Raw genomic sequence first — 23955 nt, forward strand, 5'->3', positions numbered from 1 at the left:
GTCTGCCGTAACTGGAGGCTAAGTAGATTTTTTCTAGGTCATTTAATACTGTGCTTATATCAGGTATAGTTATTTCTCAGGGCCACTCGAGGAGTTGTAACTGAAATGCATGGCCATGCTCGAATGATGATTCGTTTATCAGTTAAGTTACTCTCTAGTCGGGGAAACCACTCTTGATAATGATCGCTTGTAAAATATGACCTTTGTGAATACAAATTTTGCAAATTGTTTTACATTGAGTGGGAGAAATTTTAGGATATGAGAATCGGTTATCGCACATACACTTGTGAGGACAAGTGGGAGTTTGTTGGAGCTTGTGTCCTCCACAAATTAGTGTGATAACATTATAAATCTCTTATAGGTTCACAAGGGTATACTTCGTATTTTATCAGTTGATTAACGATTACCTAATAACGGTTGGCTTGCTAGAAAGTTTGACGTTATTATCATACTGATGGCGGTGATCAACTGGTCCTTAAAGGTCACACCTAAAGGATGTGTTTGAGAGATGTGGTTATGGAAATGTAATCACATTGATGCCTTATATGACTAAACAGTTAGTCAATGTGTTGATGAGACGATTATTTAATGCCGATTAAATAATATTAGGCGAGATTTAATTAATCTGTCAATTCGTAAATTGAATATAATAAGTTATATTTAATTAATGTATATAATGTTAGCTTTGACGAATTAATATGTTAATTCGTAATTAAATGTAATCAGTTATATTTAATCAGCAAGTTAAAGTATATATTATACGATATTGTCACAGACCGGCATTAATAAATCCACTGCAAGCTGTTGTGTATAGACTTATTAATACGGAATGATATAAATGACAATTTATAAATAATACATTTTATACTTGGTCGATCGACCGGGTGTGTCAGTCGATCGACTGATATGCCTGTTTCGTATGTATGGGCCGAGATTTTGGAAAGAAAAATAAATCACCCTAATTCACCCTAATACACGGTTATAAGGGAGAGGGGAGATTATTTTTCCTAACCTAATTCTAACCTATTCTTGCCTCTCATCTAAAAACACAAAAACCGAAAACCCTAAGCAATTTTACAGAAAATTTGGGGATCGATTCTAGCAAAAGAACAATGGCATATCTCATATCGTCTTGGGTGCAGCTGATAGGTGAATATCATTGCGATATTGTTCTTAGGCCGTTTTTGCTAGGACCGAAGGTTGATTTCTTTATTCTCTACCTTTTTGTTTATGTAATTTATTTTATGACTAGCATTCATCATTATATATTCGTTATAATCCTTAAAGTTAAATGGATGCATACAGATAAATCCCACACTCATAGTACACAAATACTATCCTACAACCAGTTGTATAGTAGCATTGTACAACCGCCTCAAAGTTGTTGAACTTTTACACAAATTTGTTGAGCTATTTTACAAGTTATTGAGCTATTTTACGAAGTTATTGAGCTTAATAATTATTGTGTTAAGCTCAATAATTTTGTATCATAGCTCGATAATTTTGTTAGTAGAGCTCGATAACTTTATAACAAAACTCAACTACATTGAATAAGTTGTATATACAACCAGTTGTATAATACATTAACTGCTCATAGTATAAAAGTGTATTATGTGTGACGAAATTAACGTGATGTATGCAAAAATTAATGTATGCGAAAATTAGGTTCATGCTTAATTTAATACGGGGAAGGGAGGCAATGAATCAAATCAATGGTTAATTATGAGCAGTCTATTTGCAAGGTTTATATACACAAAATATCTTGCGTGGAAGTGTTTGGATGTGAGTATGTGATCTAAATGATAATAGAAGTTGATTATGTCTACACTTGCGTACAACTGGTTTATCACAAACATATAATCAATTTTATATCTTTTGTAATTGTATTTAAATATATTTTCATTTGTAATTATCTTTAAATATATTTTCACTAAATAATTATTTTAAGTAGTTCGCAAAAGTTGGGGTCTTTAAAATCGCTCGAAAAAAACTTCCTTTATTAATATAGATAGATAGATATTGATTGATTTAATGGCATTTTATAAAGTCTTAGTTTTGTTCACTTATGGGATTCAAATACATATCACAAAAGTGGTGGCGGACCTGATTGAGCCGAATGGGAGGGCGTGGAATGAGACGATGCTTAATCATTTCTTTCTCCCGTTTGAGGTAAGGAGAATTCTAAACACTCGTATCAGCCCAAATATGACGAAGGATGCGTGGTTCTGGAGCTTGGAAAGGGAAGGAGAGTATACGGTGAAGACGGCTTATGCGAGCCTTGTTGGGGACTTAGATGTTGCGGGTGGTCCGTCAAGTTGGGAGAGAGAAAGGTGGCTGTGGAATTGTCTGTGGAAAGTTCGGGTTTGGCCTCGCATCAAGCTATTTTTCTGGCAGCTGTGCAGTGGAGCTTTAGCTACGATGGAAAACATTGCTAATCGAGTTCGAGGTGAGTCCTTTTCTCCTTTTTATTTTTGTTCATCTAACCCCGAGTCGTCTTTACATCTCTTTCGAGACTGCAGCGTGGCTAGATGGGTCTGGGATGCATTAGGCGTGGACTGGCAGGATGAGGGGGATGCAGCGGGGGGTGTGGGTGAAGTGCGTGAATGGGTGGAGGGTATTTGGAAGAGTTTGGAGGTAGGGGAGTATGATAAATGCATGGTGGGGTGTTGGGCAATTTGGGAGCACAGGAACAAGGTGATCTTCGAAAATGAAGCGATGAACCCGACACGGATTGTTCAACGTACGCGTGATATCCTAGCTGAACTTGCCACATGCGATATAGAGCGACAAAGTAAGGTTGGCAGGCGCGGGGGTGATAGACGGGAGTGTGAAAACGAGGGATGGAGGCCGGCAATGGGAGGATATGTTAAAATCAATGTGGACGCAGGGGTAAAGGAGGGGGAAGGGGTGTGCACGGGTGTGGTATGTCGTGATGACCTTGGGGCTGTGTTGTGGGGGCTTACGGTGGCTCGAGAGACGGACTGGGATCCCAGATTTGCTGAGGCGATGGCGGTTTATGATGGGCTGGAAGAGGCAAAGATGCGTGGAATTCGTAATGTGGTGATAGAGAGCGACTGTCTTCAAGTTGTAGATGCGCTCAAGGAGAGATGCAGCGGGAGGAGTCCCTTTTCTCTTTTAATTGATGACATTTTATTACTTTGTAATAGCTTTCATTCGGTAGTATGGTCTCACACAAGTCGCATTAATAACTCAGTAGCTCATGCGCTAGCACATGTCGTTCCTAGGTCTAGTGGTAAAACTGTGTGGTCAGATTTGTTACCTCCGTTGTGCAAACTCGGCAGCGGTCTATGATTTATCATTAATGCATTAATACCCTTCGGGGTGTTTTTCTTCAAAAAAAATACATATCACAAAAAATTTAAAAAAAGAAATGGTTTGGATAGAGGAATTAATAAATGTAAATAAATTTAGATTTTGGTAACCTTATAATAATATGTATGTTCAATTTTCGGAGTTGATAGGTTGTAATAATTACAATTTACGTTGATTAAAGGTGGATAAATCACCTAGGAACGATAGTAAGGGGTTGTTTGGTTGCCCTCTTAAATCATGGAAGTAGAAATTCCCATGAATTGCTTAAATATGATGTTGTTTGGTTGCCCATTTTATGGGAATTAGAACTTCTCATGGAACTTCAATTCCTCCATAATATAGGAAGTTGCTTACCTAGCCCCCTCTTGATAAGTGCAACTTCCCACATGAATTCATTTTCCACATGACAACCAAACAACATTTTTACAATTCACATGAATTACAAATTCACATGAACTTAACTTCCTAGGAACTTTATCTTCTCATAGTGAACCAAACAACCCCTATATAACAAAGAAGATAGATTTGCTAGAGGAAGAAGGTGATAAGTCTGATGACAATAGATTTATTGTTAAACCGTATTCTTCATTTCCTCGCTAAATGTAGAATTAGGCTTATATAACTACTAGGGAACGAAGTAAATAAAATTAATGGAAAATTTACGCAGTACCCCTAAACCTTGTCAAGTTGCACATGGTAGTCAATATTTTAAGTTTGTGTACATTATACTCTCCGCATTTGATTTTCGTGCACAACATGGTGGGTAGGGGTGTTCATTGGTCCGGGACCGGACCAAACTCTCTGGACCGAAGACCAAAGAAGGGTTAAGAGGTGGACCGAGGACCGGACCATATTAATATTGGTCCGGTCCAGTTTGGACCATAAAAACGCGTGGACCGGACCGGTCCAAATGGACCAAAGTGGACCAAATATTATTGTCATTGACATGCTTTAGCATATAAAACTAGAACTCGAGAAATTCGTAACGATCAAAATAAACATTATTTTCTTACTAGATTTAACTATATAATTACACATCTTATAATACGTGTAAACAAAGTAGAAAATAAAATCAATAATATTACAATTTAAAAAATTCTTTTCTTACATAACTTCGGTCCACTATCGGTCGGTCCGAGCGGTCTATTCGGTTTGGTCTTAACTTAGGATCGAAGACCAAAGTAGAGTAAATAGGTGGACCGTGGGACCAGGATCAAATAAAATTGGTCCGATCTGGTCCGGATCGGTCTAATCTTTGTCCAGGACACTGAGTGAACAATGACCCTAATGGTGGGGTGTTCGTCGATTTCTAGACAGATCAATCGGACCACACTCCTTAAACCGAAGATCAAATAAAGGTTAATCGTGAAGTGGGGACCGGACCATATTAATATTGAGGCATGGGATAAGTAGTTTAATAAAATTGTTGCCAATTTAAAGTAATTCGTCGATAATGTCTAACAATGGGGTCTGTCCAAGCTCTAGCCGATTTCGAGAGTTGGTCGAGCCGGCCCACCGTCCATGCCTATAGTTCTATAGATCGTCAGTGGTAAAATAAATGACATCTGACAAGGCAGTAGAGTTAGGAAAGTGGGAGATGGCCACTTGTTGGTGGCATCATTGCATCAATCTACCATTCTACCCCTACAGAGTAAAACACACTAGAGAGTGACATTAGTCCACAATTAAAGCACTTTTGCTCCCTTTTCTTTGGTAACTGACTTGAAGTCTCCAATTTTCTCCCCATTTCTTCGTATCCCACTTCCCACACACAATTGTCGCCCATGTTGCTGCTCAACTTCCTAAACCATCCTATTTTCCACATTTTGTTACTCTTTTCTGCTCCTTTTTTCAATGCCTCCTTAGCTTGCTCTAACGGCAACTGCCAGGTGATCTCCTTGCATTTTTCTTTTATACTACTTAATTATAGGGTCGTCTAATAAATTTGAGAGACCCGGTTTAAATTATCGATTTGTAGCCCCTTTATCTATTGAACTCTTTATTTATGCAGTCTTACCTCAAAGTTTTATTTTTTGAACACGGTTCTGGGAACATTCTGAACTTGTTTAGCGGTTTCTTATTGAATTGCCACTTATACGCAGTGGCGGAACCAGATTTGTAATAAACTATAAATGGAATAAGGTAAACTGAAAAAAAAAAAAAAAAAAAAACCCGAAAAGTTTTCAAATTTTTGGACCACGCTGCGAGGCCCCTTAGTTCCGCCACTGATTACATGCATATATATTCATACAAGATCTATGTAACGGAATACTGTGAATAGAAAGTGTTGGGTTAATTGTAATATTATCTGAATTTCTGTTTGGTTTTAAAACAAAATTACACAGCTTTTGGAGACATGTTCAGCACCTACTGATTGTGCACCTGGAATGTACTGTGGCAACTGCCCTTCTGCTAATAAACGTCAACCTGTCTGTACTAGAGGCCAAGTTACCATACCAACCTCAGTTGTAAGTTTTTGCTGGAATATTTTTCTGTTTTTTTGTATCAATTTAGTACTCTATCCGTCTCAATCGTTTCTTTACCTTTTATTAAAATAACCCTTACAGACAATGTCAAAGTTAAACAAATGATTGGGACGAAGATAACAGAATGTTAGATTTTTAGGTGATGGCTGTTCTTAAATGGTTTGTAATTGAGTGTAGGGTAAGTGAATGTGTGGTAAATATGTTCATTTGGTACTGTTTTTGTGAATGATTATGTCAATTATTGGCGGATGTTGTATCTGGTTTTTGCTGAGTGTGGTGGTGTGAACAGATAAGTGGGCTGCCTTTTAACAAGTACACATGGCTAGTGACTCACAATGCATTTTCCAATGTGAATGCACCGTCGTTGCCTGGTGTTCAAAGAATCACATTTTACAATCAAGAAGATACAGTGACTAATCAGTTAAGGGTATGTAGTGTTTCTGCCTTTTGGTCGAATAGTCAAGTTGCCTGTATTGGTTGGAATTACATTTTTGTGGATCTTGTTTGAACAATCCCAATATTTATTATTTCTCATTTATTAAATGGTTGATGGGTTGGATTCATATGTAAGACCGTATCATGACTCTCATATACTCCCTGTTGTCCTTTTCCATATGGGGGTGTCTCACTTAGTTGTTGTCCTTTCTATTTTAAGAATGAACTTGATGAACAATTTGATCATTCACACTCAATTTGTTCCACTTGTCATTTAGTAATTGGCCCCTTCCTCTTTCCTTGGTCTTTGTGCCAAAACCAAAGGACAACAATTGACCGGGACGGAAGGAGTAGGTTTTTGTATTGTATATTTTAGGGAGCATCTGTTATAGTAGGTTATGGCGGTTATGCTGATGGTTGATTTTCGGCTATTGTACAGAATGGAGTACGAGGATTGATGCTGGACATGTACGATTTTCAGAATGACATTTGGCTCTGCCATTCGTTCCAGGGGCAGTGTTACAACATCACTGCATTTGTAATATATTGTTCTCTTATTCACTTATGAATCTATATTCGATTAACTTTGCATAGTATTTGGAGCTTACATAGTTACATGTAAAGCTAGTCATGACATGAATATTATTGCCATGTTGATGACTCAGGGAACGGCAATCGACACTTTGAGGGAAGTGGAAGCATTTTTGAGTTCTAATCCCTCTGAAATAGTGACCATTATAATTGAGGATTATGTCCATGCTCCAAAAGGGTTAACTCGTCTCTTTGCGAATGCTGGACTGGACAAGTATTGGTATCCAATGTCCAAGATGCCTAGAAAAGGTGAAGATTGGCCAACAGTGAATGATATGGTTCAAAAAAATCATCGGTTAGTGGTTTTCACTTCAGATGCTTCAAAGGAGGAATCTGAAGGAATTGCTTATCAGTGGAGATATATGCTGGAAAATGAACGTAAGCTCTTCCTGAATGCTATTCTTGTACTCCATTTCATTTGTGTTGTCCACATTTGATTCGGGTTGTAAAATGATGTTCCTTAACATTAGCCATTGATTTCTCCACATATAGGTAGAGATACTAGCTAAAGTTTGTAACATTTGATTTATCGAACAAACTATATTCATATAATTTTCTTTAAGCTGTAGCTATTGTATATTGTGAAAAAAAAAATGTGTACTCGAAGTCGTATTGGCAATACAAATGGGATGGAAGGAGTAAGAAAGTGGAATATTGGATGGTAAAAGTGTCGTATTTAGCAATTTTCGTTATGTAATGGTTTTGCAGCTGGAGATCCTGGAGTGAAAGATGGTTCATGTCCCAACAGAAAAGAATCAAAGAAGCTAAATTCAAAGTCTTCTTCACTCTTTTTGATGAACTACTTTCCAACATATCCTGTTGAAGATGAAGCTTGCAAAGAGAACTCTGCCCCTTTGGCTGAAATGGTGGGAACCTGCTATAAAGCTGCAGGGAATGTTATGCCTAACTTTGTCGCAGTGAACTTCTACCTGGTAGGTTATTATAGTTCACAAAAACTTATACTCCCTCCTATTCACTATATTCTTCCATATTTCCTTATTCGGATTATTCGGGTTTTCTTCCCTATTTCCTTTTTTGGGTTGATTTGTGTGGTCCAAATTAAATTGCATGTGGGGTAGTGTGTTTTGTGTGGTCCAAATTCACTTTCTTATTTCTTGTGCAAAAAGGAAAGGGGAAGAATATAGTGAATAAGAGGGAGTATGAGATGGTTTCACCTTTGAGATCTACTCATCAGCCTTATAATTTAATTATGAATACACGAGAATTTAGGTCGGTCTCACGTGTGATACTGTATTACTGTCTTGTACAAAACTCATTCATTACGGTGTAATTAGTGTCCTAGCATCATAATCCTGATAGATGATTTGTTTAATTAATGCAGAGGAGTGATGGACCAGGAGTTTTCGACATTTTGGATAGGATGAACGGTCGGACATTGTGTGGGTGTAACACCGTGACTGCCTGCCAGGTTTGTTCATCTTCTTTTTTTGTAGGTATTTCTCCAGGAGCCATATTCTGGACTTGGATTGTATGCTCCTAGATTGGTATTTAGTATAAGGTTCTTCAGTCTTGTGCATCTGACTGAAACTTCACTTATCTTTGTGTCTGACTTTCTATGAATTTTTCCTGACCTATGTTAATTTTTTCTTTCCGATCCTCGCCACTGGCAGATCAATGTGAAAGCTAGACGGGGCCTTGGCCCAGATAGCTCCTTAGAAATGTGTTTATTTTGTATGCAAACCTACCATTCCTTGCTCCTTGGCTCAGGTGGTTCAAGTAGTAGCGTCTATTGCTTTTGGTAGTAGTGGCTCAGGTGTCGGGAGGTTCAAATAGTAGTGTCGATTCCTGATTACTTTCTAGACGCCCTTGCAACAGAATACCTGCTGCAAGTTGGCTATAACATGGTATTGAGATTGGAAATCATTATTATTTCTTTTCCAGTCTCCTATAGCATATTCAGTTATGGTTCGCTGATGGAGCTTTTGATATAGAGGTGACAGACTGACAGGTCTTAAATATCTTGGTATCTTGAAGTCTCAATCATTTGACTACTATAACAGCCATAACTTGTTGCTAGACAAGCCTACACAGTTTTGATTATTTTCTCCGTTGATGTGGGTCAAATTGCTATATAACACCAACATGTATTTGCATTCTTCCATTTTTGGCTTATACGGATTCATTTCTTGCTACATTGAGATAAATTATAGCTTGCCATAGGGCACCAGGTAAATTATGTTGACTGTTGGTTTCTGGCAGCCAGCTCTCTGCATTTATATGTGACAAAACTTGTTTGAGAGCAATTTGGAAGCTTGCTTTCACTTTGGTTATTTTCAGTCCCCGATATGGGGTCTGAGCATTGACATGGCTATTTGTAAAACAGTTTCATATTTCTGGTCCGAATCAAAGTGTTGTATCCAAATGTTTAAGACATGCAACAAGCAACCAAAGTGAAGTGTCGAAGTGACACGATATAGCATCCACCCATTTGACTCTGCATCATCTTTTTAACGTTCTTGAACCTTGGGAATTAAGAGAGCTTTACTTCTATTCTTTTACATGTTGCAGCCAGGGTCGCCTTTTGGAGTTTGCAAAAACATACCAGCTCCAAGTATAGCTACGCCTACTACCCCAAGTTTCACTGGTAGCTTTTCAGGATCCGTCCAGCTATCTGGATATGCTCCTGTTGCCTCTTACCCGGACTTATTACTCACTTGTTCAATCCACTTAGTGTTGTTATTTTTAGCATTTCTATAGCTATATACATGTAACTTAGGGCAAAAGTGACAGGGAAGTAACAAATTTATGCTGATTACTTCATAATGCTGTAGTACTTGGAAGTGTCGGAAATAATTGTGGAGGTAGGGAAGATTTTACCGATTATTAGTACGTGGAAGCCGAATGTTAGGTTACATCAAAGGTTGAGTTAATAGAGAAGGATGAGACAAAGAGTTCAAGACTTACTCTTGAGATAGATTGCCTTCTGAAGACGAAAGCACGGGTCAGAGATGATTAAGTGATCAGGTACACTGCTAGTCAAGTCATTTTGTTGAATTTACAATTTCATTCGTTTAAGTATTGTATCCCAAATCATTGTGGGGCCAACGTTTTGTTGTTGTATCATAAAAGAGTTGTTCATGGCGCTTGATCATGATGTATTCAAACTAGGCTGGAAGTGTCAAACTATGTGTCTCAATGCCGGACTGGGATATTCCGTGAAACGAGATGTCATGTTTTGCAGTGTATAACACAGATACATATCGATGATATATATATTTATTTAGTAAAAGAGAGGAAAATTTTTCCGTTCTTTGGATAATTTCACGTTATAAAAGTTCATGGCATGAATTTTACCATGATTTTCATTTAGTCAGGGGTCATGACTCATGAACCCTATTGACTGTCTTTTTGTGTTTCATGTGCTCACATAACCCTAGTCTCTAGACTTTCACTTATGTCTCTTCTTTTCCTTCTCCGAGTAAATGACTGTTATTTCAGCTACTTCTCTATTATTTCGCAGGCCGTGTAGAAGAGAGCAATGTGGAGGACAGCAGGTAGTTTTAAGGGAGAAATCAAGGCTGTCATTATGGTAATACGTTCTGCAGCTGAGGTTTCTTAGCTCGCTCTGTAATTCAGGGACACTTCTGAAATGATCACCTTGTCAAATTTTACTAGTAGTATTTGTTTTATAGACTTATAGCTATATATATGCCTATATATTATTATTAACGGAATGGAATATGCAGATAGGTGTCCTGTAATCATTTTCCGTCTTCATTGTCGCCACTTTCGCCCCCTTCCTCCCTTATGAGCAGGTCATGAATTCACTTAACTCAGCTATGGCCCCTCCCTCCCTTATAAGCAGATCATGATCTATCCATATTTCTTAATCACACGCCATGGGAACGCTCCAACCAATACTGGTGGATTAACCACTACAAAAATCGAGAGAGGGTGACAATCAACTGTCTTATGTCTCAATCAAACTTTATCTTTCAAAGCTCTTATCCTGGCCATGACCCCGTTTCCTCCCCTTTTTGCCACTGGCAGTAGAAGAAACATCTATACATCGTTCCAGATTGAAATCTGGACTGCTGGAAATGAAGAGGATCCATAGCTTTTTTTTTTTTTTTTTTTGATTAAGAAGGGATAAAACCCGGAAACCTATCGCGAGTAGAATCCCAAAGAAAAGTTAACAAGGAAACGGAAAAGTATCAAAACAACTAAAACATTGAAACCTTGCATATTCGTATCAGGAATTTACCTTATCTGTTGGAGGAAGAGGATCGATAGCTAACGTGTGAAAAGTGAAAATCCTCGAGGCAAACACTAAAACATACTTGTACATGAGATGGTCTCACGTAAGAGAACCACCCATCAACCATATTATTAGATAAATAATATACAAAATATTCATTTAGACCTTCCATTGCCCTTGAGCAGATGAGAAATGGTCATCAACCACGGAAACAATCTGTACACACATCCACCATCTTTTATTCTCGAAAAAAAAATACAACCTCCTTCAAGTAATCGAAGGTATGAACACCAATTGGTTAAGCAAACCCAACTTAGCCGAAAGTTCATACCGGAATGGCTTCTGCATTAGGCAGTAGACTAGTAGGCCTGATCTGCAGAGCAGGGCTGATAGTAAGCAGGCCAATGAAAAAGTCTAGAGGAACTCTCGTTCCCCACACGTTTATTGATTCAAGCTTCCTACACTTATTTACAAGGAAGAGAAGTCCAATCTCGGTCACATGGCGACAACTCCACAGGACGATGCTCTGAAAAAAAAGGAATTGACATCAAGTATTAGGGATTATGGTATTCTATTCCTCCTCAGATAATCCAGTAATATCGTTTTTATCATGATATCATATCATAATTTTTATTCATGCCTACTGAGGACTACCTTGAGATGGATGCAGTTATTTCCGATAGCAAACAGGGATTCGTCAGTGATGAAAGTCCCGCCAATGTTCAGGTGCTGCAAGTTAGTGGCTCTTGAGACCTGCACCAAATGGTCCATCTTGAGGTTAGAACAGAAAATGGGGTACACTTGGATTTTAACAAGTCGTGTCCTTAGCGTCTAACAATGGCTACAAGCCTACAAGAGTATGTGATGAGGGACTACTATTTAGCTTTGGTAGAACTCCATAGAAAATTGTCATCTGAGCGAATTTGTAAGCATTAACAAATATTTAAGCTCTTTGGATTTTGGACGTAATAGAAAATTGATCTCATTTTCCCTTCGCTACCAGCCTACAACCCCTTGCATCCAAATTCCAAACAAGGGTAAAGCAATCTCAATCATGGTACCAAATGTCCAAATCACAGTATTAGATACGGTAAGTCGGTAACAACCGCAGGTTTAACCGTATATCACAGATTATAGGCCCTCACTTTGTAATTGAATCATCCTTGTATAGTTTGCATAGGTCAACTGGTCAAGTATCAACTGTATCCACTAATTGGCAAGCATTTATTACATGATATTGATACAGTGAACTGAAAACCTTTCACTCCTTATATAACATTTATTTCGACATAATTGAAATGCACTGTGTAATGTAGAAATAAAGGAGGTAGGGATAGGGATGTTATACCAGTTGAACAACACCCTTGTCTGTGATTCCAGTCATACCCCAGAGAGAAACTGAGGTCAAATTTCCAGCACATTTTGCCATTGATATTTGGAACAATCCATTGTCAGTAATTTGACATCCCCATCGACTCCTCGATCTGAATGTTAGCCATACAAACAAGTGAATAATAAACGAACTGAAGTAAAGACATTGCAGGAAAATGTTTCATCTCAGAAAGTTCAATCAACAAACTATTTACATTATAATTAGTGGTTGGCTCATTCGATTCTCAAATCTATTTTCATCGCAAGTTATCTCACCATAGACAGGCAAAGCCTTTCTCAAACCCAATCCCGCCCGAAAATATTCATATCTATTCAATATATAGTCAACCCTCAACAATCGGAACTTATGCAGTATTTTAATAAAAGACAAACAAATGCTTCACTAGGCCAAGGGACAACATACATTAATTAATTCACGGTTTATATTAAGAAACAGGCATCAAAATTGAAAAGAAATCAAAGAAATTAAAGAGTGTAGGTTAGGAAGTACATGTCAAGTTCCGTAAGGGAGAAGGCAAGATGAACAAGACGAGCAAAGGAGACGTCATCAATGATACAACCTGAAAAGTTTAGACTTTTCCTCCTTCCTAGTGACTGTTTCACCCCTTCCCTCCATTTCTTGCTTACACAGCTCGCCCTGTCATATTCATAACACACTTTTATTTTCAACAAAATCCACAACAATAATATCATTTATCGATATCTCATCAAATAATCATGAGAATATTTCTACATATAATGTGTGCTCTTACAACCCACATTAAAAAATACCGTTCTCTAAGAATAAGAGTTAGCTGTAGTGCGCTCATTTGACGAAAAAAAAAAAAAAAGTACGGTCCTCTATTTTTCTTAAATGCGTAAAGAAAATATACAAACTGTTAAAAGGACAAAGGCATAATTGCATAAAGCACGGTCCTACCCTTGGCGGAGCTAGGATTTGTAGTTGAAGTCTTCAGAAAAATGTAACGAATGAGTAATAATGCAATAAGATAAACTCAGAAAAAAAAAAAAAAAAAATTCCGAAATTCCAACTTCACGTTTTCAAAATTCTCATTGGTTAGGAGCAAGCGCCCCTTTTAGCACCCTCTTGACTCCGCCACTGGTTTTACCCGAAGTTTCGGCCCAAAAAAAAGAAAAACATAAAAGTGAAAAAAGAGAGGCTTACTGAGCTAAATCAGGAAAGGAGGAGATGAAGAAGAAGATATGAGAGAGGAGATCAGTAGGAAGAGTCTCTATGTCTCCTTCTTTCTTAAAATCCCACATATTATTTTGCATGATCAAATCCCTTAAATTAAATATAATAATTGGGAATAAAATGAAGAAAAATTATCCAAAGAAGAGATTGATTGTTAAAAGAAAGAAGAAAGGTGTAATAATTATAATTATTATATTGTAGCGTAATAAATTGATGGTAACGTTGTATAGGTCGTCTTAGTTTCTGGAACTAACAAGACAAGCAAAGTAACATCCTTTAATACACTATCAAGTTACTCCGTATAACTTAACATAATTTAATTATAATTTTGATTTTTTTGGAGAAAGAGATGGACGAGGGATGTGGTCATGTGGCCTCATAGAATCGTCATCTGAATCTCATATTCTCATCCACGGATTCTCTTTAATTTTTTGTCTTTACATTTCGTTTTTTTTCTTTTGTTTTATAAATCTTACACCTTATATCTAACACTTTTATAAAACAATTGGTCTCCCTTGTGACGGGTTACCATTTGTGGCGGATATTTTGTGAGATAAAATGGTAACAAAATAGGTTAGTGGAGAAAGGGGACCACATGAATAGTGTTGCAGATAGAGAAAAAGTGGGTACTTTGTGAGGTAAAATGGTATCCGTCACTCAAGAGTGACGGATATGTGCCGTCACAAACAAGAATTTGTGTTTATAAAATGTGAGATCACTCATATTACTATTCATCAATGAATAGTAATCTAACACCTTTATAAAATGTGAGAGTACTCATGTTACTATTCATCAATGAATAGTAACTTGCCTAATGAATAGTACCTACTAAACGGATTGGGCTGGATGTTTTGTGCGGTTTTGGGCTCTTTTTTGTCTGAGTTCTGAATTATCCTCATAATGGCATAGTATTTGCGGGTATGGGATGAGTGTTTTGTGCGCGATTTGGATGGCTAACCTTTATAAAATGTCAGAGCACTCATGTTACTATTCATCAATGAATAGTAACTTGCCTAATGAATAGTACCTACTAAACGGGTTGGGCTGGATGTTTTGTGCGGTTTTGGGCTCTTTTTTGTCTGAGTTCTGAATTATCCTCATAATGGCATAGTATTTGCGGGTATGGGATGAGTGTTTTGTGCGGGATTTGGATGACTATTATTTGGGCCTCACTTATTACCTTTCCTCCTTATATTCATACCCATCATTCCTCTCATTTGGGCCTGTTGAGACCTTTCCTTCATACGAGTCTCACTCTGCTCACTCCAACCACTCATTTCTCATCAACCATTCATTTCCCTCTCCTCTTCTCTTTCCTCAACCACACACACCCCTTCACCTTTTCCCTTCACTTTCACTCTCACAAATAAACACTGTATTTGATGATCGCGAGCACCTCAACCATGCAAGCGGAGATATTGGAATCAACGTCGCCGTCATCATCGTCTTATCACCGCTACATAAAACTCCCTCGTTTTTATTGTGTGAGTATCCTTGCCATCGATTTCCTTGATTTTATTTTGGGTTTTTGTTTAGGGTTTAGACTCTTGATATGAAGTTTAATTTCGTTCATTTTGGTGTGATTTCATATATTTGAATGTAATTTTTGGTGGATTTTTGATAGATTAATGAGGATGTTGCTAAAGAAATCATTAAGATCTCTTCATTCTAACATTATAAGATTTAAAAAACTGAGTTCAGATAAATGAGGAAACGATTTTGAATCCAATTTTTTGTTGTTTATGCTCAGATTGATTTCGTTATGTGCTCGTATTTACTCATTTTTACAAGCGATTTTGAGTCTTTTTTTTACGTTTACTTTGATTTGCTTTCCTTATTTACTGGTATTTTTTCGCTTTTAACAAGCGATTTTGAATCCCAAATGTTGTTTATTCAATTTCAATTCGTTATTTTTCGCTGCGCAAGATCCGAAGCCGCTGTTTTTCTTTTCAATGAAGGAGAATTTAACTTGGGATTTCAGTTTTTCCCGACCAAATATTGGTGAGAACTTTGATTGTGGGTTTGTCCTCCATTTATTTACCTTAAAAGGCGAGCGATTAACCGGCGTATTTATCTTTGGTTTCAAGTATGTAAGCAATGAGCCAGGTTTATAAATATGGTTACCTTTGACAGCAAGGATGATGCCCCCACCATGGCTATGGTTCATGGATATTGTACCTCTCATGGCTTCTTCTTTCATAATTTTGATGCATTGGCCCGTCAATTTAGGGTTATTACAATTGATCAACTTGGGTAAGCAAGTTGGATGGATTACACGTTGTAAGATGGGTTTGAAAGTAGAAGTCCGATTCGATATTAAAGTTCTCTGTGCTTTCTCTCTTGCCTTGCAGTTGGGGTGGATCAAGCATGCCTGATTTTACATGTAAAAGTACAGAAGGTTAGGAATCATTTACTTGTCATATTCAACTCTCTTTTCTCAAATGCTATATGTAGTTGCCGACTGTCGTCTTTGTGGTCAATCAAACATGCATTGAAATTTAAGATGGAGTTAGATAAATATTTGGCTTCTTGAAATTACGCGGCACTTCTTTAACGCCTTTTGTTTTGTTACCACAATGCAGATTCAGAAGCATGGTTTATCGATTCTTTGGGGGAATGGAATAAAGCCATGAAACTCAACAGTTTCATTCTTCTTGGGCATTCATTTGGGGTTTACATTGCTTCTAAATATGCTCTCAATGTTTCTATTGTCACATTGTTAGTTTTAATTCAGTTGAGCAATTTTACTCGATTTTGTGTCTAATTAGTTAATGCATAAATATGTTTCTGTAGCACCCTGAGCATGTCCAACGCTTGATTTTAGTTGGACCAGTTGGATTTGCAGCACAGACAGAAATAAGAGTTTCTCAGAAAATTTAGAGCATCGTGGAAAGGGGTGTCTTAAACTATCTCTGGGAGTCTAACTTCTTCATTCCTTCGGAGGTTTTGAGGTATTTTGCTTTCTCGTTTTTCCTTTTCTTATCGTTCATCAAAATGGCAGCCAGAGGGATTTATACGATACTTTGAGAAGAGTCATCTTGTAAGGACGGCTTTCTATGCATCATCCAAACTCTGCAAAGTAGATTAAGCTTATGTTATTCCATTTAGTTTTCTAATCGATTTTTGTTATTATGCAGAGGCATAGGGCCTTGGGGACCAAGTTTGGTTCAGAATACGACACAATACGCGTTACTAACGATTTTATATACTTAGTTTTAGACCAAAGAGTGGGGTAACAACTATGAAAACTTAATGGCTTAGAACTTTTAACGCAAGTAACTTCTTCGCACTGTTACCAACATCCTGTTGGTTGCAGGAGTAAGACGCAAGTAATTATTTTGTTAATTGTGATCATATAGTAGCTTAATAATGATGTATCGTTGTATTATATTGAAGGTATTTGACGACATCATTTTGCAGTCGAAAGCCGAAGAAGGATTATTATGGTAATTACTTATTTCATCATTCAATTAGAATACCTTCTAGAAAATTGTGGTGTTAAATACTTAAATTATGCAAGTTGGTGTAATTTAGGGTATTTTTGATTTTTTTTTTGTGTTTCTAATGGAAACTGATTTGCGAATTATGGTATTTATTTATTTCATCTTTTAATTATTTAAAATTTAGAAATTTGTGGTGTTAAATCATGCGAGATTGTGAAGGTTTTGTTATAAAAGGTGAGTTGCTAATGGTAATTGGTAAATTGAGTTGTTAATGAAATATGCGGTGAACAAGGATTATGGTATTGTTCTTGTAGTGACTTTACAATTATTAAAAATGAGGTGTAGGAGTCCCATTTGTTGTTAATTCGAATCAATTTTTTGCTGTTAATTTGAATCAATTTTTTGATGTTATCCCAACAATTTTTTGATGTCATCCCAACAAATGGGACATTTTGATGTTAATTCGAATCAATTTTTTGTTGTTTGCAACTTTTCAGTGTGTCTATTCGCCTATCCCTGTGGTTCATACTGCATTTGTCCCTCCGATTTTGTGATGGCATGTCAGCTGAGTGAACCCATTAAAAATAAATTTAGTTATGGGTCCTTTCGAGACAATCATCTACCTGATTAACACGGAGAGAGGTCGGATATGTTTGATCGCTCATACTATGACGTATAGATGAGTCTTTATTTAAAAAGCATATCAAATTGTTGTACGTCGACATTCACATTTTAATCAAGTGTTGTTTGGTGAAGTTGATCATCCTTTACTTCTACTAGCTATATGCTTCTTTGTTATAGACTGTTTTGGAGGCGTTGTAGTGAAAAAACTGTATTCTGATTTCAGGATAAGGATTCATGGGATATGAGTAAAACTGAAAAAATAGAAGCAACATGCTAGAAAAAGGAGGAATGCAGTGCATTGTTCAAGTTCAAGGCCGGCAAATACGTGAGAGCTTCAAAGAGATATGCAAGGTACAAGGCGTTTTCTTTGTTAAAGTGATCAAGTTTCAACTTAATTGTGCTATAGCTTATGTCATAAGAAGTCGTCAGTTATGACTTATGATTCTCTTCAGTGCAGGCTGCAAAATACATAGATTGAATATGATACTTTCTTCAGTACTGAAGATAACTTGCAATCTAGGTCTAACAATTGAAATGAACTGTGTTTTATACAATTTGTTGATGATAACAGATGCTACACGGGGATTAACTACACCTTTGACATCCGTGAGGACTGGCAGCAATAGGATTCTCAAGCTGTTGATCCATGCTTTTTCGAGTAGCTTATAAGTTCCATGTTAAATTGAGCTTGGCCTTCCCATGTCATTACTTTGTGTCTCTTGATTTGTTTACATTCTTTTCCCAGCATACTCTGTAATCAATGAGTGTGTAATCCGTGAGTTTGATTAATCCATTATGGTGAACCTTATAAGATTTTGTTGAATAGGAGTAGTCAGTGGACCAAGTAGTTTTGGTGATTTAGTCGTGTCAAAGTGTGTTGAATATCATGATCCTTACGATCTATGAACTATCGGACTTCAGCTCAATGATTGCTATGCGCTCATAGAATTTGTGGGAGTATCAAACAATATATAAATAGGACAATTAAATGAAAAATTTGCGGATCAGGAGCTCCTATAATATTTGATATTTTGTAGCTTGCGCCAACAACCTTTATATTAGTCATTTCAAATTGAATTTAAATTTATCTTATTACCAAGTAATCACTCGTATTTTGTGTTTTAAGATAATGTTTTAAGCCAAGGAGGATAAGTTTAAGGAGGATGAGGACGAGGTAGCAACGTCAAAGAGAAGAGAGAGGGAAATAATAGAACGAGGGAAGAGGGAGAGGAATGGGGGAAGAGAACGAGGAAAGGCTATGAGTAGGAGGGGAAGGGGAAAGAGATAGAGGGCCGAGAAAGTAGTTAAGGGAAAAGAATAGGAGATATGGACAAGGAATGGAATGGAAGGATGTGAACAATACAATGAAAGGGGAGGAGGGGAGGGGAGGAGAAAGTGTGTGAGGAAAAATGGAAGGAGTAATATGAAAACAAGTGCAGGACGAGGGAAATTGGAGGATATATAAGAGGTGTACTAAAAAATAAAAAAATATAAGAAAACTCGACTTAAAAAAATAGATTTTAAAAGTTTATCGAACTTTCTTTTCGTAATGTATTAGTAGAGACAATCCTAGTCACGATCTCACTTTCTTAAAAGTTTCAAAAGGAAACTGGACGAGACACAAGAGGAGGCGGGGAAAGAGTAAAATAAAGATGGGAGAAGGCTAGGAATAGGAAAAGAGGCAAGAAAAATGATAATAGGGAAAGAGCAGAACAAGGGAAAAATAAAGAGGAGGGGCGGGGGAAGATGGGGGGAAAGCGGATGAGGACAGACAGTAGGAGGAGAAAAAGAAGAAGAGAATGCGGATGGGGAAAAGGATGGAAGTCGATAAAGGGAATGTTGAGAAAGAAGATAAAGTAAGGCTAGAGGAAAAGGGAAGGACGTGAACTATTAAAAGAAAGGGAAATGAGAAGGGTGGGGAGAAGAAAGGGGACGGGGGAAATAAAGAGTATAACGAGAAACAATGGATGGAGTAGTAGTAGGAAATGAAGTGATATAGTGAAGAATAAAATAATTATAAATAAACTCGAAAAAAAATACAATATACTAAATTTAACTGTACTTCATTTAATTGAGAAGCAATGTTTTGTACTAAACGATTTGTCTAAAACACGTTTATTTGGACGGTGTGTGTAGATAAACATAAGTTTTGAGTGAAACTGTTTAGAACTTTCAGAAAAACAGTGTTACAGAATATCTATGTGTTGTTGGACAGAGTCTGGTCTACGTGTTTATGTTACTTTACAAGCTACAACATAATATTTAATTGTAGATACCTCATTTCTGCACCTCTCGCAAACCACCCGGTGATGATTGGGCCGCATGTTTGCTACGCGGAACGATTTGTGACAGTTCATAAGTTTATCGTTAAGTGATTGCTCAAATACTAATGTCTACCTCAGTTGTCATCTACGCGCCGATATGGTCGTTTTGACAGTAATTAGAGTACATTTGGAGTCCGGGCCTAAAACCGTCTTCATTTTCTGATAACCATTAAATCCCGAGTCAGAATGTTCTGGAATGTTCCGGATATTTCTATTCCATATTTCATAAATATTTCACAATCTTTATCCTTTGGTAAACAATTTCCCGTAATATTCACATAAAATATTAAGGAAAACCGAATTATTCCGTCCTTCTATAACTCAAACACGGAAATCTTTCTTCCTTAGAGGAAACCCTTGGGAATAGACGCAGCAGGTGCTGCGCCTCTTCCAAGAGACGCAGTGACTGCTGCGCCTCTTCCCAGTTCCTTTTCTGCGTATGTGGACATGGCCCACCAGCGTATGCCCAGCCGATCTGTGGACAATGGCAGCGATCTTTTTGAAAGCCACGCTCGGCGGCGTAAAGGTGCTTTCGACCGGATCGTTTTAGATCGGCCGGTTTCGTCTCGGTAAGGGTCTCGAAATGATTAGAGATGTTCGGAGTCGCCACCAAGCATTTGTGGGATGCCTGGAACCCGTTCGAATTCCACTTTATACCTCGGTCAAATCGAAGCACAAAGCAGCGTTTGACATAGGTACTAAAGATAAGGAAATCGTCCCTCTTTAGCATCCTATCTCTAGAATGACTCTCGTACGCCCTGGATAAGGTCGTCCACTATCCAAAGTTTCTGAGTAAGAGGTGAAGGTACGTATTGGGAAGCCCTTTAATCAGACACCCAATCCCGCCCGCGTTTAGCGGCCTCTACTGATCGATCTTGGTTGGTTGAATGCAAAAGTTGATAAAACGGTTTAAATGCATGAATGCGCATCCAATGATTTAAACCTAACATGTGAGAGCTTTATAAGTCGGTTTGATTTAATCCAAGTATCAAGTATAAGATGTCGAGTTGGATTAATGATTGATTTGCATGCAAGACGGAAATTAAACATCCATTTACCGTATTAGGTTTAGGGTGCATAACATGATCCATTTGTCTTAGTAAGGCATTTGGCAAATATGGTTTGAATAATCATCTGATCCGTCCTATATCCGGGTTAACCGGAGTCGGGATCGTCCTAGATTAATGCTGGAAGGGAACAGACCCTGCACCAGACGGCTATAAGAGGCGCGAGCCAGCCGGCGGTGTAAGGGGCCTCCCTCTGGTTTTGAAAATGAGAAAGAAAAGACCTGCTTGAGGCGCGGGTTAGCCAACGGCTGGCTGTTTAGAAAACGTTGTAAAACGTGTTGAAAGTGGGTATTTGAACCCGGTTTGATCTTGAAAGGGTCGTTTAGACCACATTTGTTAATTTGAAGAACTAGACTCGAATAATCATCATTATTTGATAATATTCGGTGTCGGGTTCGGTTTTGACAAGCTTGACATGGATAGTTTTGAAAATGATTATGGACTAATTGTTTTAAGTCCATTTTGAATGTAATTAGTCGGTACTCATCATCGTACCCGGGTTAAAATCCGGCATGGTATATAGAACCAAGGATGATTTCGTGTTGGTGACTAATATGCTTGTTTTGAAAATGTAAAGAAATGATGAAAGACTTTAAAATACCTCCCAAAAATGAAATAAAAGGCTTTAAAATACCTTCTAAATGTCATTAACCAAATATTATCACCGAAACACGGATTTAACCGTCATGGTATAAAGAACCAAGGGTGAAGAATGCTTTATGGTTAAAACATGTAAAATGAAACAAAAAGGTTTCGAAAATACTTGAAATGGTAAAAACCGATTAAAAATATGAAAAATGGATTAAGGGAAATGACGAGAACAAACACGGTTGATCTCTGGTCTGAGCACCCCATTTAGGCGCGAGCCGCAGGGCGACCTAAGGGGCTTTCGCCTCGGACCAAAAATCAGTTTTGGCTCGTTTATTCCATGTTTTGGTTCATGTTATGCATGTTTTAGCATGTTAAAGTCATGAAACGAATGAAAACATAATAAAAGAGGATTTTTACACCCTCATACTTACATGTTTGGTTGTGGCGAGTGACCGACGTAAGTGTAACAACTTGTTTGATCGGAAAAAACTCGGTTTAAAACCGTTTTGGTAAGTAAAAGAGTGTTTTAAAAGTTTAGTGATGGTGTAGTGGTCAAAGTGGTCGGACAAGTAGTTTAATGCTCGATGACGGTACCAAACAATGTGTAAGGCTCGTGTTTACGATCGGTAGGTCGTAAACACGCGTCGGATTGTGACTTTAGAAGTCGAGTCGAGAATTTTAAGGGAGAAAAGAGGGGGCGGACACTCGCGTAAGTCTCAAATGGGCGACATTTGAGGGGTATTTATAGGAGAATGAGTGGTTGTGTGAGTTTTGAGCGACGTGGCCACTGGTCGCTTCAAAGAGGCGCGAGCCACGTCGCGGCACTTCGAGTTGTGTTGTCACTATCACAACAAACGCAATCATGATTTGTTCTATCCCAGGTTTTGTAGTCACATGTTTGGTACTTGACCATTCATGAATCCGGGAAAACTTAGTATAGAAGGCTTGAGATATTTTGTTTTTGTGGTTGACTCGGTTTGACTCGTTGTTGGAGTCGGGATTTTGAATTTTCGAGTCGGTTTTTGGCTCGGTGTCGGTTTTGACTCTAGTTAGTGTCATTGCGACCCCGTCGTTGTGCATTAAACACTTCAGGTATTTTTGAAATGTTTTGAAATGTTTTGTTTTCGAAATCGTTTTAATTTTCCGACGTAAAGTTGTACACAAACTGTCGATCAAACGCCGCGATCCCAAAACATGTTGTAGTCCGATAATCATCGGGTGTTTGTTGGAGTCTCAGCAGATACTGGGTATCTACAGCGTAATTTTCGTATCTTTTTCATATCTTTCCGAGATTCACTTCCAAAGACTCTCCGAAACCCTAATTCCTTCACGTTATTAGTATAAATAGGAGCCTTCGCTCCTCATATTTCTCACGCGAGTGTCCGCCCTTCTCTTCTCCCTTTGCATTCTAGACCTTTGTTCTTACTTTTTGGCGTCTACGTGCTTGAACATTTGACCACGTAAGCTCGGATCCTTCTGAGTACCAGCCTCGTTTGCATGACCGACCAATTTGACCAACTCCACATCAATCAACTTAATTAACTTAATCGTTTTCCTTTTACGAGGGCACTTTCATATTTGCATTATAGTTCGAGTCGAGCATCGCTAATCGATAACTTAGTCCTTCTCGTTTCGTCAAACATGTAAGTCTGAGGGTGTAAATCTCTCTTTTATTATTGTTATTTACTTTTTGTATTCATCATGTAAGGTTTATGTCGAAAATACTTCTTAAAACCGATTTGTAAAACCTTGCTTTAAAACCCTTTTTGCGGATTATCGAAGATAAACGTGAGAAAGGACGCAGCAATCGCCGCGCTCTTGAAGGAGCGCATTCGCCGCGCCTCTTCGTGAGGCGCCAGCAGATTCGCTTCCTTTCTTCTTCCTTCGTCCTCTCGTAATTGTTCGTCAAAATTTGTTTCGTTTGTTTCTGTTAATTCTTTGACATAATAGCTTATCATCTCACATGTATATTATTTATCATTCATTCACATGTTTAATTCGTCATTAAATTCGACTTAAATCCCTTATAATCTCATATTTGCGGGTTTTCGTCACTAAATTCATTCCGGGTTGTAGGAATTCGATTCGTTCATATCGGGTTTCTGGAATTCGACCTTTTGATATATTTTCATCTGTCTTTTATCATGTTCGCCATTAATTTGTCATTAATTCATCATGTTTAGTTTATTTCATTCACCTATGTCACTAATCAATCATTCTTCCATGTAATTAATTAGTAATATTCCGTCTCATCC

The 23955-nt window shown here is 37.7% G+C and overlaps 3 protein-coding genes across 4 annotated transcripts; 2 read left to right on the forward strand and 1 right to left on the reverse strand.

Annotated features, from left to right (window-relative positions):
• Positions 1–4917: 4917 nt before the first annotated feature.
• On the forward strand, positions 4918–10570 carry LOC141623176 (PI-PLC X domain-containing protein At5g67130). Its single transcript, XM_074439260.1, has 9 exons — positions 4918–5222; positions 5679–5801; positions 6109–6246; positions 6694–6792; positions 6920–7223; positions 7554–7777; positions 8188–8274; positions 9375–9830; positions 10327–10570. The coding sequence occupies exons 1-8, from the start codon at positions 5118–5120 to the stop codon at positions 9561–9563; spliced, it is 1269 nt and encodes a 422-aa protein (XP_074295361.1). The 5' UTR covers positions 4918–5117; the 3' UTR covers positions 9564–9830; positions 10327–10570.
• Positions 10571–11146: 576 nt separating this feature from the next.
• LOC141623177 (F-box protein At5g67140) lies at positions 11147–14059 on the reverse strand. 2 transcript variants are annotated; one of them, XM_074439261.1, is made up of 5 exons: positions 13622–14059; positions 12947–13093; positions 12413–12548; positions 11719–11817; positions 11147–11590 (listed from the first exon to the last, which is right to left on the reverse strand). In XM_074439261.1, the coding sequence occupies exons 1-5, from the start codon at positions 13729–13731 to the stop codon at positions 11390–11392; spliced, it is 693 nt and encodes a 230-aa protein (XP_074295362.1). In that variant the 5' UTR covers positions 13732–14059; the 3' UTR covers positions 11147–11389. The 2 variants fall into 2 exon arrangements, with proteins under 2 accessions (XP_074295362.1, XP_074295363.1); XM_074439262.1 differs by lacking the exon at positions 13622–14059 and adding an exon at positions 13228–13360.
• A 1708-nt stretch (positions 14060–15767) lies between these two features.
• On the forward strand, positions 15768–16531 carry LOC141617115 (putative 1-acylglycerol-3-phosphate O-acyltransferase). Its single transcript, XM_074434290.1, has 4 exons — positions 15768–15904; positions 16003–16049; positions 16234–16352; positions 16445–16531. The coding sequence occupies exons 1-4, from the start codon at positions 15768–15770 to the stop codon at positions 16529–16531; spliced, it is 390 nt and encodes a 129-aa protein (XP_074290391.1).
• The last annotated feature ends 7424 nt before the right edge of the window (positions 16532–23955 follow it).

The sequence above is a fragment of the Silene latifolia genome, chromosome X, assembly GCF_048544455.1.
Source record: "Silene latifolia isolate original U9 population chromosome X, ASM4854445v1, whole genome shotgun sequence".
Taxonomy (NCBI): Eukaryota; Viridiplantae; Streptophyta; class Magnoliopsida; order Caryophyllales; family Caryophyllaceae; genus Silene; species Silene latifolia.

Excerpts from the sequence above, each read along its gene's own strand:
- LOC141623176 (XM_074439260.1), top strand. The coding sequence starts at position 5,118 with ATGTTGCTGCTCAACTTCCTAAACCATCCTATTTTCCACATTTTGTTA. Across the intron at positions 7,224-7,553 it reads ATATATGCTGGAAAATGAAC|CTGGAGATCCTGGAGTGAAA; the intron begins GTAAGCTCTTCC and ends ATGGTTTTGCAG. Across the intron at positions 8,275-9,374 it reads ACACCGTGACTGCCTGCCAG|CCAGGGTCGCCTTTTGGAGT; the intron begins GTTTGTTCATCT and ends TACATGTTGCAG.
- LOC141623177 (XM_074439261.1), bottom strand. The coding sequence starts at position 13,731 with ATGCAAAATAATATGTGGGATTTTAAGAAAGAAGGAGACATAGAGACT. Across the intron at positions 12,549-12,946 it reads TCCCTTACGGAACTTGACAT|ATCGAGGAGTCGATGGGGAT; the intron begins GTACTTCCTAAC and ends GCTAACATTCAG. Across the intron at positions 11,818-12,412 it reads ACAAGGGTGTTGTTCAACTG|GTCTCAAGAGCCACTAACTT; the intron begins GTATAACATCCC and ends CATTTGGTGCAG.
- LOC141617115 (XM_074434290.1), top strand. The coding sequence starts at position 15,768 with ATGGTTACCTTTGACAGCAAGGATGATGCCCCCACCATGGCTATGGTT. Across the intron at positions 15,905-16,002 it reads ATTACAATTGATCAACTTGG|TTGGGGTGGATCAAGCATGC; the intron begins GTAAGCAAGTTG and ends CTTGCCTTGCAG. Across the intron at positions 16,050-16,233 it reads TACATGTAAAAGTACAGAAG|ATTCAGAAGCATGGTTTATC; the intron begins GTTAGGAATCAT and ends ACCACAATGCAG.